Source organism: Dromaius novaehollandiae, chromosome 4 (genome assembly GCF_036370855.1).
Source record: "Dromaius novaehollandiae isolate bDroNov1 chromosome 4, bDroNov1.hap1, whole genome shotgun sequence".
NCBI lineage: Eukaryota > Metazoa > Chordata > Aves > Casuariiformes > Dromaiidae > Dromaius > Dromaius novaehollandiae.
Window position 1 is genome coordinate 23,499,403 of NC_088101.1, and position 14,311 is coordinate 23,513,713.

Consider the following 14,311-nt stretch of genomic DNA (forward strand, 5'->3'; position numbering starts at 1 on the left):
ATTACTGTTTCCAAAGGCTAAGTTGCTTTGCTAATTTAAGTACAGAGCAGTCTATATAGAAATTTGATTGTTAAAGTGTATAAACTGTAAAACTTATTCACATTTTAAATAATTCATTCTCCAGGTAATAAAACTTATATAGATGAAATTCTGTATTAAAATTTGTAATTAGGGCTGTGGGATTTTGTCTGTTACCTACTTACTAATCAAAGCTGGTAATACAATATTAATTTTAAAATAAGCATAGATAAACTCCCTGGGAGGAGGGTTTGCTTGAATCAAAATTTCGTAACAGGGGCTAAACTCAGGTGGCTTCTTTTGCTACATCTGTACAGAAGAAGGACAAAAAGTTGATTTCTGATTCTGATGCAAAAGATCTTGATGATGGTGTTGTTTTGGTATTTACCGTTTAGTTTGATAGTCATGGGGGTAAGAGCCATACAGTAGAATATAGCCCAGCTCTAGAGCAAAGAGATAAACTCTTCAAACAAAGAAGTGATCAGTCCTGCTGTGTTGTCATAACATAAAAGATAAATAAAGAGCTCTTGATTGTTGAACTGTTCCAGTACCTAATGTATCAGGTATAGGTGAGCTGCACAGGGACTTTTTTAGTCCTTTGATTGTCCTTTGAGGACAGTGTCCTCAAAGAATGTGTTGAACAGTGCAAAATCAAGCTAGGAACTCCATCACCAAGGAATGCTCACTTTCAGTGTTCTTTTGCAAGCCAATGCAAAAAATAAATTCTTTGTATCATCCGTACTTCATTATCCTGATCTAAACTTCTGAATCATGCCAGTCAGACTTCTTATATTTCATATTCCCCTTCAAATTCTGTGGGCTAGAAAAGGCTTAAACCAAGATTTATGTCGTAGCCCACAGACACAGCCATGCTGCTGAGCACAGATTTTACACATTTCATATGCTGGCTCAGTTGTGCGCAGCCGTTGCAAGGCCTTTTAAAGCTGCCAGCTTCTCACAGTGGGCAGGAAGAAACCATCTGGAAAAATATCCCCTTCCATCTTGAGGCTCATGTGCCTCACATTCCCTTGAGAGAGACAGGCTCAATATACTCTTCTCTCCTATGTGGCACACAAGCTGATGTGCTGTTACGTAGAAGGCTGAGGAACATATGTGAGCAGGGAAGTCCATAAGGCAGAATTTTCTTGAGAATAATTGGGGCTTGAATATTCTCTGGTGGGCTTTATTTTTGCATCATTTTCACATTGTAAGACTGAATGTGAACTTGCATTTCCACTGGAATTACTGATTGTAATGACTGCAGCAAAGCCAGAATTTTCATTCTGACCCTCTGTAGCAAGATCACCCTTGCCTGGGATCACAGAGTCTACAAACCATATACTACCCAGGCCTACTGACGTGTATGCGCACACTCTCCTGGACTCACTGTTACTAAGCATGAACAGCCAGATTCTCAGCTAGTGGAAGTGAGGCTTTCTGCACAAGTTGAAGTGGGTGGAATTTATAAAATCTGAGCTTTATTTTTTCCTGGAGGTTTAGGACACTGAAACATTTTTGCTTTTCTGCAGCGCGGAGAGACTGCACTACACATGGCAGCGCGTGCTGGGCAGGTGGAAGTAGTTCGCTGTCTCCTGAGAAACGGGGCCCTGGTTGATGCCCGAGCCAGGGTAGGTGTTCTCTTTGCAACTTCTTTTGCTTTCTCAAAAATGTATCTGAAGCAGTAGGGCTAAGAAGGAGCAATTTCATTTTTATTTGATCTGTGGATTCAACACTAAGCACATCTGAATACCATTCCATAAGATAACTTATATGTGTATAGCTCATCCAAAAGAAGGTGTCTGGCTCAGAACAGTAACAGCTATTTTATCTGAGCAAGAATTGTACAGGAGTGTCCTAAAACCAAACACTGGAAGTTCTGATAGCAGCCAGCTCAGAGTGCCAGATTTTGAAACCAAAGGGACTGTTTGTCAAGCAAGGCGCAGCTGTCTCAGAAAAGAAAAACAATGTTTTTCTGTAAAGTTCCTCTCTTTCTGTTCTAATAAGATGTTGCTGAAGCTAGCCTTATAAGGCCAGAAATTAGCCTTATAGGTTGCTCCTTTAGTCCTTTTTTTTGTTTTTGTGCTGTCGCTTATTATGATTTCTGCAAGACAAAGGCATAGAGAGATCTACTGGGATTAACCAGAATCTGATGTTTGGGGTAATTCTACCTGTGGTAATTATCTACTCAATTTGAGTTGTAGGAAGAACAGACTCCACTGCACATTGCCTCTCGCTTGGGTAAAACAGAGATCGTCCAACTTCTGCTACAGCACATGGCCCACCCTGATGCTGCAACAACTAACGGATACACTCCACTGCACATTTCTGCCAGAGAGGGACAAGTTGATGTTGCATCAGTTCTTTTAGAGGCAGGTGCCTCACACTCCATGTCCACCAAAGTAAGACAAAATGCTTTGTGTCTCACACTCCATGTCCACCAAAGTAAGACAAAATGCTTTGTGTCTATGCTCTGGTATGCAGTGCCCAGAGAGCAACCTCTTTCATGATGAATGTACTTTCACTGAGAAACTGAGCTAGTTGTGGTTTTTGTTTTCTTCTTGTTTAATCAATAGTGATCAAATTGACTGAACAAATGTATCAGGAATTTATCAAATTTTAACATATTTTGCTGTCATCTGAAGCTGGGAGTTTGGTTCCCACTAGGGCCAAAAGCAGGTCATGATAAATACATGCTCTCAGCAGGTTTAGAATGTACGTGAAATCCTGATTTCTCTCCTTCCCATTGTGTTACAGGTAGGCCTTTTTCTTTTTTTTTTTTTTTTTTTTTTTCCTTTTTTTTGCCAAAAGTTTCAAAATAGAAAATGCAGATATGGAAAAACAAAGCTAAATACTTTTGTATGAATAGGCCCACATATTTTTCAATACCTTTTTTATGTAAATAATTCTGGTTTCTACTAGCCAAAAGGAATATTCCCAAAACATACAATTCAGGATCTGTTCAGTCTCAGCTAATGGTGAATCTATTTTCAGTGATTCTATAAATGAGGTATCATATGACACAATAGGCCTTTTTTTTTCTTAGGGTTATAAAAGAAACATTCTGTGGAATTATTTTTGTTTTACATTAGCCCAACATGGTTACCAACACATTCCCAACGGAGTGAGGAGCACTTAAGAAAACAGATACTGTGAATAGAACTGTGTGCCAAGATATCTTTTCCAAATTTATCACAAGTGATTTAAGTGATTTTCACTAGTTTTAGATCCAAAGATCTAAAACCGATCCCTGATTTTGTACCCTTGATTTTACAATTGGAGCTTAAAACATATTTTGAAAAATGGGATGTCTTCCAGGGTTTAGAAGACTAAACCTGTGATTCTCAAATTCTCATTCGTGGATTACTGGGAATGCTTGCTGTTCTTCTTTTATCCAGCTGTTAAATCATATTAAAAATGGCTGAAAATACACTAAGTACTTTCCTAATTTTTCATATTGCTTTATGGCAATAGCTTTAGTTACTGCAGGAACTTTCTGTAATTATGAATAGGGAAAGATGTAGTCCACTGGATAATCTCTCTATTAAGCTGTGATTCATGAGATGGAAATGTTTGAGATTCCCTTACGTAAAACTCTTTTAAAGTGGGATTAATTGAATAAAATGACAATGAAAATAAACACTACACATCACTTATATGTCAGGCAAATAGGCCCTGGTGACTCCCTGGGATTATTGTTAGGACAGCAGTGTAGTCTGCCACCTACTGTCTTGCATCCATGAGTTTTCCTTACCAGCATGATTTTTAAAACTGAAGTGGTAAGCAAATAGCATGTTAGTTTGACACAGTCTTAGGTGTGTGCTTTACTGACAATCATTATTAAAACTAACAGAAAATGACTCTTTTAAGAGACACTAATTTTAGTCTTACTGGAGTACCCTTCAAAAACACTGCCCTTGAGTCATGCATGACTCTCTTCACCTGAATTTCAGAAGCTGCAAGAGAACTTGGTGAGTGTGTAGGTATTAAGTCCAAATATAAATTATTCTTCAACAAACTCACTAAAGAAGGGACACAATTTCTGGAGCTTTTCTCACTGAATTTAGTTGGTGTTTCATTGTAACTGGCAATAATTGATACAGGAAATATTTCTAAAGCTATCATTATGAAACTGATTTAAAAATGCAGCCTGTTCTGAGTAGGTATTTGAATGAGTGCCTTCGTTGCCCACACAATGTGTTCTGCTGATGAAATCTGTATCAGATAAAATGTCTGCCAGCCTGACACCATGTACATATGCAAGAACAGAAGAGAAAGGTTTGTGTGTGAGGCTTTTTTCTTTTTTTTTTTTTTTTGTGCATTACACTTTTCAGCATGCTTTCAAGTGATAATACCATTTCTAGGTATGGCTATTGATTCTGAATAAAAATGGCAGTTAGGACATAGGTTAAAACATAACCACCTATAACATTTACTATCAGGAGTACATGTGGTTCTTAAAAGAGACAAGTCAGCATAATTTTTAACACGACCATTTGCTTTTCTCTCCCGACATTTCTCAGAAGGGATTCACGCCTTTGCATGTGGCAGCCAAATATGGAAGCCTGGAAGTGGCGAAGCTGCTTTTGCAACGCCGTGCCTCTCCCGATGCAGCTGGCAAGGTACTGGCTTGGGCGCTCAGAAACACGAGTCAGCAGCCATTCCGTGTCTCCTTTAGGAAGTAACTGTGCAGAACAGACATACAAAAGAAGGGTGCAGCTGCTTTCACATGATCACATTAGCTTTATTGCATTCTCCCAAGGCTGATGGTTATGCATGTTAGTTTTGGAAAGTGCATTTACAGTATTTGTTGCTTTTCTATATTTTTACCTTCCTTATAGATGGGAATGCTATGCACAGTTGTAGGGCAGATATGTTTCTGTGGCTCAAGAAAAGGCTATTCCATTCAGCTGCTCAAACTGTAAAAATTGTAATTCAAAAACAGGAGGGCAGGCTCAGCTTTTTTCCTGTGCCGTGAGGATTGCTTGTCACAGAGTTGCAGGGAGCTGGCGGCCCAAACCTGCTGTGCGCCCAGGGAGTAGTCAGGTAGCAAGGTCCGCTCAAATTCATCCTCCGCCACTTCTCCTTCCTATTAAATACAGCCTACTAACCGCTGGCTAAATGTTACTTTTGGTCCACGTTTCTAATGCTAAAAAAAAAAAAAAAAAAAAAAAAAAAAAAAAAAAAGCATTTATGGTTTATGAGTTCGGCCCCGCCGTGCGCTGGCTAACCTGTTAACGGTTACTGTCCGCGCCTAACGCAGTAACCGCCCTTTGCAGAACGGCCTCGCCCCGCTCCACGTCGCGGCGCACTACGACAACCAGAAGGTGGCGCTGCTGCTGCTCGAGAGGGGCGCCTCCCCGCACGTCACCGCCAAGGTGAGCCCAGCCCAGCCCCGCCCCGCCAACCGCCGCCGCCAACGGCTGCTCTCCCTCCGCTGCTGCCGTCCTTTCCCCTCCCTCCCTGCCGGCGGGCGCGTGCGAGGAGAGCGGGCCTTTCTCTACAGGAAGTGGGGTGACATAGTTCCCCTCCAGCTTTTGAATCTGCAGCTCATATCCAGTGGAGGGGGGAGCTGTCGGGGGAGAGGGCTGATCGCTGACGGGCGTTGTGTTTCGGGGACATGCTTGTACCTTATCGCATCATACTCGTGCCTGTCACGCGCGTTCCTTTTTGTTGAAGACTAAGGACTCATCAGGTGTGATGAGACAGGCAAGCAGTCCACTCTGTTAGAAACTGTACAGCACCTTGTTTTGCAGATGAGTTGCTGAATCAGTACGTATTTATGGATTAATGGTTTGACTTTTATTCTAGACTGATTAAAACTGTCTGTTTCATCTGGTGGTTTGCCATACAGAACCCAACCCTCCTCTTACAGGCAAAACATAGTAATTTTACGGAGAGCTGCAAGTGTTACATGACTGTAAAACTCATGTGAGAGAGAAGACTGGTTTCAGCCTTTCTCTGTACTGCACACTTACTTGCTAGCTGGGCACACCACATACCCAGCATGTGACTCTCAGCTCACACATACCTCTCGGAGTCTGAAAGCAGTGAGCAATCTCTTCACCAGATGCATACGATACTGCAGTACTTGGTCTCTGAGGGGGCATAGTAAGAGGTGGAATAATGCTTAACATGGAGACAGAGGGCACACAATGTCTCGGGGCAATAGGCACAAGTTGCAACACGGGAAATTTCAGTTAGATATAAAGAAAGAAATCTTCACGGTGTGATTGGTCAGACATTGGAACAAGTTGCCAGGAGGGGTGGCCGAATCCTTGGAGATGCTCAGAATTTGGCTAGGCAAATTGCTGAGCAACCTAATACAATCTGGGAGTTGTTCTTGGTTTCAGCTAGATGATCTTCTACATAGATTATTTTATGATTCTTTTGGGCCTTCTTTGGAAAAGAAGAAATAAATGTATGTATGTATGTGTCTTGTCTAAGTCCACTTCTGTGTCCATGAGTTTTAATCATAATTGGAACTCACTTTGGTATTGTCTCATAGTAGAAACCATTTAGTAGAAACTGAATAGGCATGTGCAGGCTTCCTTCTGGGATTAGGAGTAGTATTATGTTAGAGTCTCACTATGTTAGGCAAAGGCTACTAAAAGAGAAAAGTAACCAGAAAATTCTTCCTGATTTCAGAATGTTCTGACCGGTGCTGTTATATATGGTGCTAAAAAGAGGTGGCCTGTCTTTTCAGTGAATACATTAGAACTGCTTTTTCTACTGTTATGTGTGGAGAGTAGCAAAAGCTGTAGTTGGAACAGGATAGTTTCATCATGCTTGCCTCCCAAAAATACTCCAGACATACTCCAACAAACCAAACCCCTCTAAAGAGGCTGTTTCTTATAACCCAAAATTTTCCCCCGTAGTGCATTCTAAAGCAATTAAAAATGGGAAGTTGTCTTCTTGCCCAAAAATATGTCTGCTTTGCTAAAGTGGTTAATTTGAACTGAAAAACACTCCTTCCTATGACTGTTTCCAGACAGTAATATGACTGACACATGTATCAAAATTCCATATGCAAACACAGTTCTACCCACACACTCCAAAAAAGCATAACGCAGTAAAGTGTTCACCCATCACTTTCCACAGAGAATGTCACTTATCAGTCAAAAGTGAATATTTACAGCCTGGGAGATTTAAAATGTAGGTGTCAAAGTCAGGATAATTTGAAGGTATCAGATTAACTGTACTGTCAGCTGAAGCTTTCTTCTAGTTTGGAAGGAGAAAATACAGATGGCTGAAGCAACAGAAGAGCCAGACCACATGGGAAATGTTTTGCCTTCAGAATATAATGAATCTCATCTCTGGGATAGTGGGAAGCATACAAAAATGTTGTTTTAAGGTGTCTGATTTCATACACTTCCATGGCTGTTGTGTTAACTTTCTTCTCATTTTGTTTTCCTGACTGGTGTTAGAATGGATACACCCCTCTGCATATTGCTGCCAAGAAGAATCAGATGCAGATAGCTACCACTCTATTGAACTATGGAGCTGAGACCAACATTTTGACCAAACAGGGAGTGACCCCGCTTCATTTGGCCTCCCAAGAAGGTCACACTGACATGGTGACCTTGCTTTTGGAGAAAGGATCTAATATCCATGTGGCAACAAAGGTAACTCGCAATGGGAGGCAAAGTACTATGGTGGGAGTATTCAGTGAGATGTGAAGTGCCATGTAGGAATGATGTCATGTTCTTAGAAATTCTCCACTTCCTTATATATGTTTCTGTGAATTTCTAGAAGTGACAACGGGTGGGTGAACAGTAAAAGTGAGAAGAGAATATCTAGGACTGGCAGATAGAGATTAACCAGTTAGCTTATACCCGTATCATTAGCAGCTGTGCTGGGTGACACTCAGGAGGAGCTGCATCTATTTGCCATGACGAGGAAAATGATGCAACACCTAGCTCTGGTAGAGAGGTTACTTTAGACAAAGAAGAGAAAAGACAGTCAAGAGAAAATTGTTTCCAAGTCATTCAGGAACGTGGGACAGCAGTAGTTTTGCTGTGCTGCAACCTTGCCATCTCTCAGGTGTTTCACATATGCTTCCAAAGGTTCACATTAGATGCAAAGGTTGAGGAATGTAACATTCTGGAGTTTGTGGGTCCCTGGGTTGATTTAACAGCATGTAACAAAAACCTGAGAGCTACAGTCGAAAATAGTTCAGTCGTTATGCCAGCAAAGGCACTTTTGCTCATGTATTTAACCTTTGGCCTTCTTGCCCATGAGGAAGAAATTAGCAGTGTCCAGCAAAGAATAAAACAACAATGTTACTTGAGTAGCAAGTAAAAAAATCCTAAAGAAGACCTTTCTGATCATGTGGATTTTCATGATTGTACGTGACAGCTACTTCATAGAAAATCAGTTGGTTTCTCAAAAAACACCCCATTACCATAGGTCTTCGTAGGTCATTGGTTTTATCCAGGCATCTGTATAAAACTTAAGATCAAAAGCCTGCAGCTTTTGCTCAGACAAGTGAAAATGGAAGCTCAAGCTCTCATTGTCTGGTGTTAATGTAATATCCTATCTAACCAGTGAGAAACAAGGTGTTTTTCATTTCTCTTATAAAATGTTTCATACCTTGTTCACAGGCAAGTACCATGTGCATCACTGCAAGCTTTTACTGAAAAGTTGCATCCATTTCCTTGGAATTTTTGAATGGGATCTATTTTTGGAGTTTTCTTCTTCTTTCTGACTCATGCCTGCAGTCACCAAGGTTCCCTCTCCTGTCTGAGAAGTGGGAAGCACAATGAATGTGCTTCCCACCCTAATTCATTAATGGGTTCCTCAGCTTCCCCAGTGATGTTACTGTGTAAAATCCAAGCATGATCATTGCCTGAGAGGGTTACCCTGTGATTATGGTAACATGATTGCTTTGGAGCTGTTTGTCAGTCAGAATAGGAGGAAGATCAACTCTACATTTTTTTTAAAACTCATGCTTAGAAGTTGCAGTTAGGATCTCTTGTTTTAAACATGAGAAAATTAGAAAGTCTAATTTTATTTTCTGGTGTAAAGTAGGTTTTAAAATTATTATTTATTTGCTTGTTTTTTACATCTCCAGACTGGACTGACATCTTTACACCTCGCAGCTCAAGAGGATAAGGTGAATGTAGCTGAAATACTGACAAAACATGGTGCAAACCAAGATGCTCAGACAAAGGTAAATCGTGGAGTGGCTACTGTCTCCAGTCTGCCAATGGATGCTATGATTGTAAAGGAATGTTCCACTGAGCTTGCAGTTTTACTTATTCTGTTCTTTTGTTGTAGCTGGGTTATACACCTTTAATTGTGGCATGTCACTATGGAAACATCAAAATGGTGAATTTCCTTCTCAAGCAGGGAGCGAACGTTAATGCTAAAACGAAGGTAAAGAGTTTTTTGTTGCTTGCTTTGCTCTTTATTAAACTTAGTAACCCAGCAGTACTAATACATACCACTAGGTGTCCTTTTCACTAGGAAATCTATGATTATTCATGCACCGTAGGTGTCAACATCTGTTGGATTTTAGTGACAGTGAAATGCCTTCTCTCTGCTCCATCTCGGTGGGTAGCGTTCACTAAAGGAAGTCAAATCAGTTAACTCTTTGGGTGTGTGTAAGAGGGAGATAGAGAATCCATTTTATTTTATTTTTATTCTTACTTGTAAATAACAAATGCAAGTTTGTTTCTCATTTCATTTACACATATTTTTCACTAGTATAATCACTAGCGTGCTGCCAGACTAGTAACTAACAATTCAGAGACTTTGGGAGTGATGCCAGATTTTCTCTAATCTGATGGGGAGTGGAGTGGGAAGAGTTACAGCCAAGAAAAATGTGGGTGGCATGACTTTGGGAGAGGAGGCAGCTGCAGTGAGGGAATACAGCTTACTGAAGACAGGTTTGGGTCTTGGAGGGGAGGGAGGGAGGAGCTGGGTATGCTGTTACTGATCAGTTCTATTGAACTGGACCAAACTGCCTATAGGAAGGTCTAAATGTAATCCACTGACCTCAGTAGTTTCTTCCAGTATAAACTGGTGTGTGCAACAGCCACATGTGATGCATTTTGTATCAAGAAGAGTAGATCTCCTGAGTATACACAAACACTGAGGTTTTGATGACTGTGATGGTGTGTTGCATCCCAGGTATCATCATGTCACCCTATCAGAAAGAGAAAGCTAACTCAGGGAGCTGCAGGACTTCAGATTAGTTAAAGCTGGGATCGGGCAATAGCTAGCTCCTCACTGTTTTCTGGATGTCTCAGCTTCATTGTGAAGGACTAAATTCGTTGATAGTTCTAGTGACACACTTAGTGTTTGTGAGTCCATATCAAAATAACAGACTTGCAGTCTGCTGAGCATTCCAGCCAGCTCCTCTGTCCCCAGCTATGAGCTATGGGTTTGTTCTGTTCCTCAGTGTAAGACTGTTTCATCACAGTGGTCTCAGCTGAATATGGTAAGCCACAGTTAGCAAAATAAATAAAAGTCTTGACGGGAGTAATGCTGACCCATCCCTTGTGCAGTCATCCAAAATCAATGGGTAAAAACCAGAGATTCCAAAAGAAATGGCAACACTATTACAAAAACAGCTGATATGCATTGATAAAGCAGACATTAGCAGGATCCAAATGGTAGCTGCCAAGACATTCAGCTGAGTTATTTAGTGTCTAATTAAAGTGACATACTTGCCTCTTTAATATTAGGCCTTATTCCATGACTAAGGGGCCACTGGACACAATGGACCAGGTACCAACTCCAGTTCCCCTAGGTATTCCACTTGGTTAGAATAATTTCATTAAAATCAGCAAGTTTGTTTATATTAGCAACAGAATGGCAGTGACTGATATGACAGTATGGTGCAGTGGTTCTCCAAAAACCCATGTCAAGGGTACCATAAAAATCCTGGCAATCTGTCAACCAGTAGTGTGGACTCAGTTTAAAGAGCAAATCCATCCTGGCTGGATTCAGGATAGGTGTGTTAGAGAATAAATAACTTCTATTGCAGCCAGTTCTTTAAAGAGAGGAAGCCTGCAGGATGCTTTGTGCTGTCTCCAGTGAAGAATAATGTGTCTGAACTCTGTTTTAAAGGACTTTCTTGATATTTAAGTAACGATAATAAATTTACTATGCGCTATAGCCTACAGTAATATCCTGCATTGATTTCCTAGTAGTCCATGCATGTGTACTGTAAATGTAAGAACTGTAGCAGTTCTATATAAAGTGGTTATTTAACTAGTTGAATAACTATCACCATTTAATTAGTAGCATGAAGTGTTACTTGCATCCATCCATTCAGCTACAAAAGAGATAAATCTTAAAATGTGTCACAGAAGCCCAGAAGACCAGTATGAAGCCCTCAGGCTTTACATAAGTGTACAGTGAAATCAATTCGGTGTTTTCTTCCCGTTTATTCTCTGCTTGCTTTCAAAGCTAATTGCAAATAATGTTATAAATGAATTGCCTGACTGGACTTACACAATACCATCTCTGATCCACTAGGTGAAGTTACTCTGGCTCTGTTTCTTTATTGTGTAACATCAGAATGAATCACTGGAGCAGATAAATATAAAGAATTAAGCATGTTTATTAGTGCAGACAGCATATACATATTTTTCAGTGTAATTATGGCTTGGCCAGGCCTTCTGAAGCCAAAGTAAAGCTAAAATTGATTGACATTTGTAATAGGTAGAGGTTGTTGGCCTTTTTAAAAGCAAGTGGGCTCAATCACTGCTGTTAAATTATATATATTTTAAATTGACTCAGATATTTTAAAGGCAAGTCCTTGGCCTCCTTTTAAAAACTAAGTTGCGAGAGGAAGAAAAACATTCTCTGCCTCTGCTATGATTCTATGTCTTTTGCGTGCCCTTTTCATTTTACTGTTTCTCCTTGTTCCTGTCTCTGATTTGGGGAACAGGGGATTATCTATCTTTCCGGAAATTGCTTCTGTTGTGAGATGTAAGATAATTTGTGAATAAGAATATTATCTTCCTTTATGTTTTCATTAATTTAGGGAAGGAATGCTATTATTGCTGAAGGTTTATTATCTTGGGGTAAACCGGTGGCATAAATTTTTTATTGAAATGTCTCAAAAGGAGAAGGAAGCAAAATGAAGCATCTAATCTAATTGCTGGTGGTTCTTGTTATTTATTTGTTTGCTTTTATGGTAACCACCATCAACAACAGAATGGATACACCCCTCTCCACCAAGCTGCTCAACAAGGCCACACTCACATCATCAACGTTCTTCTCCAGCATGGGGCCAAGCCCAATGCCATCACCACTGTAAGTCTGTGAAATGCCTGTGGGACTTGCTTCTCTGGACGGTTCTTTTCTTTCCTTTCTTGGGGGTTGAGAGCAAGCCTGTGTTTTGGTGAAAGTATTCCTCGTACAGCTGTTTGTCAGATGTGTAAATGTAACTTCCTTTCCTTTTTCTTATCCTCTTAAGGTAGCTCAGATCAGCTATAACCCATTGTGCACTGAACTAAACACGAGGAAACTGATTTCTTAACTGCAGTGATGGACTGGCCACAACTAGTTATGCTGTGTTTGTTCAGTTCCCCTCTGACTCAACTTTTCTGTCTGTAAAATGATGTAAAGATAAGATTTTTTTCCTAAAACTTAGGAGGAATTCAGAACCTGCGTTTCTTTGAAGATTTGGACCCAAGTCTCTGTCCCTCTATTTACTGGAACTCTGTTTCAGGTTCCTACTAAGCTCACTGGTGCTAATGCCTTCTCAGAGAACATCTTTGCTCTTTGAACTCTGCATATATATATAGAGAGAGAGATGTATGTGTGCATATATATATATAAAAACCTGTATATTTGTGTGTGTGTGTGTGGATACACACACACATTTTATGTACATATATATATATATATATGTATGTATGTATATGTATATGTATATGTACCTGTGGTGGTAGCACCTTCTTCACAGTCAGGCAGGAACATAACTCTCCTCTTTCGTGTTAATATTATTAGTCACTTCTACTTGGGCAACCTTTAAAACACAGCCAGAAGGTCCAAAACCTGTATGTCCTTCCCCAGAGCGGCTCGGATTACCATGTGCACACATTGCACATTCTTAAATCCAGCGCTGGTGCCCTGTTTGGTCCTGGAAACAACCACGTTGAATAAACTGCTGTGAAGTTATCCAAGAGACCAGTTTACATGCCAGACTGTCAACTAAGGGACTGTTGTAGTAGTCAGCTTCTGGGACTAGAATTTCACTAGGTGTGTTCAGTTGAAGGTCTCTACTTGCTTTCAGTCCTCTTGTTATGGTTCTCATAGCCCAAATCTAACCCACATCCAAACACAGTCTTAAGGATATACCTTCACTGCACAGTGTGCATGCTTTCTCAAGTGCTAGCTCTGTTCTTGTCCATGCACGGCAATCTTTAGCTTGAGTTACAAGAGAATTTCAACCTGCGACCACTGGCACAGGGATATAGGACTGGGATATGGGCAGCTGAAGAGTAAATGACAGTAATAGACAAACCATTCATGCTGTGAGGATGCTAGTCTATTCACTCTGTGCTGCTAATCCACACACTCTGTATTGCTTCAGAGTTGCCGAATTAGACTGATGCAGAAGAACTTAAATTATAGATAACAAAAGCTAGCGCTAAAGTAGAGAGAAGCCCTCAGGTTGCTTGCTGCAGTGGCGTCACAAGACAAATCATTCCCTTGCAAAGAGACATAGATTGGCTTTCCACGATTCCTCCAGCTGGCCAACACATTTTCCTTTAGTTCGATAAAATAAAACGGTTCAGCTTGCACCTCTTTACAAAGAACCATGGAATATATCCCTTCCTTCCCTCCCCAAATTCAGTGACGTGGAATGCATGGGCTGTCATGCCATGTAGAACCAAGTAACTGAGAGCTTCTTCTGTGGTCACTTAGGCTGAATTGGCTGCCAGCCACCTAGGCCAGTTCTGCTGGGAAGATGTGTCCTCAGAAATCTTAGATGATTTAGCTAGTTTCTGCTACTTACTTTTTTTTCCTATTCATTAAGAAAGTTCATTAACTTTGGTACCTATAGTAGGTGGCCTTACGCTACTGTGGACCATATTTTGTGGCGATTTGAGTAGAATTTCAAATGCAGTGAGACAGATGGCAATGTAAATCACTGTTCATTTACAGTAACAATATAAGTTTGTAAAATTAAATATGCAAATAGCTGTCTTCCAAGCTATTTTAGTGTTTCAGATAATGAAGGAGAAATAAATAGTCCTAAGTAATTACTAAATTATCATTTTAATGTCCAGTTGATGAGTTGTGCATCGATATGTCATAGGCATTTAAATTG

At 40.3% G+C, this 14,311-nt stretch overlaps 1 protein-coding gene across 1 annotated transcript in view; it reads left to right on the forward strand.

Annotated features, from left to right (window-relative positions):
• Positions 1-14,311, forward strand: part of ANK2 (ankyrin 2) — a 200,409-nt gene that overhangs the window by 100,859 nt on the left and 85,239 nt on the right. The window contains exons 14-21 of the mRNA XM_064510615.1: positions 1,548-1,646; positions 2,220-2,417; positions 4,539-4,637; positions 5,295-5,393; positions 7,443-7,640; positions 9,089-9,187; positions 9,295-9,393; positions 12,187-12,285. Coding sequence (XP_064366685.1) covers positions 1,548-1,646; positions 2,220-2,417; positions 4,539-4,637; positions 5,295-5,393; positions 7,443-7,640; positions 9,089-9,187; positions 9,295-9,393; positions 12,187-12,285 — 990 coding nt within the window. The remainder of the gene's footprint in view (positions 1-1,547; positions 1,647-2,219; positions 2,418-4,538; positions 4,638-5,294; positions 5,394-7,442; positions 7,641-9,088; positions 9,188-9,294; positions 9,394-12,186; positions 12,286-14,311) is intronic.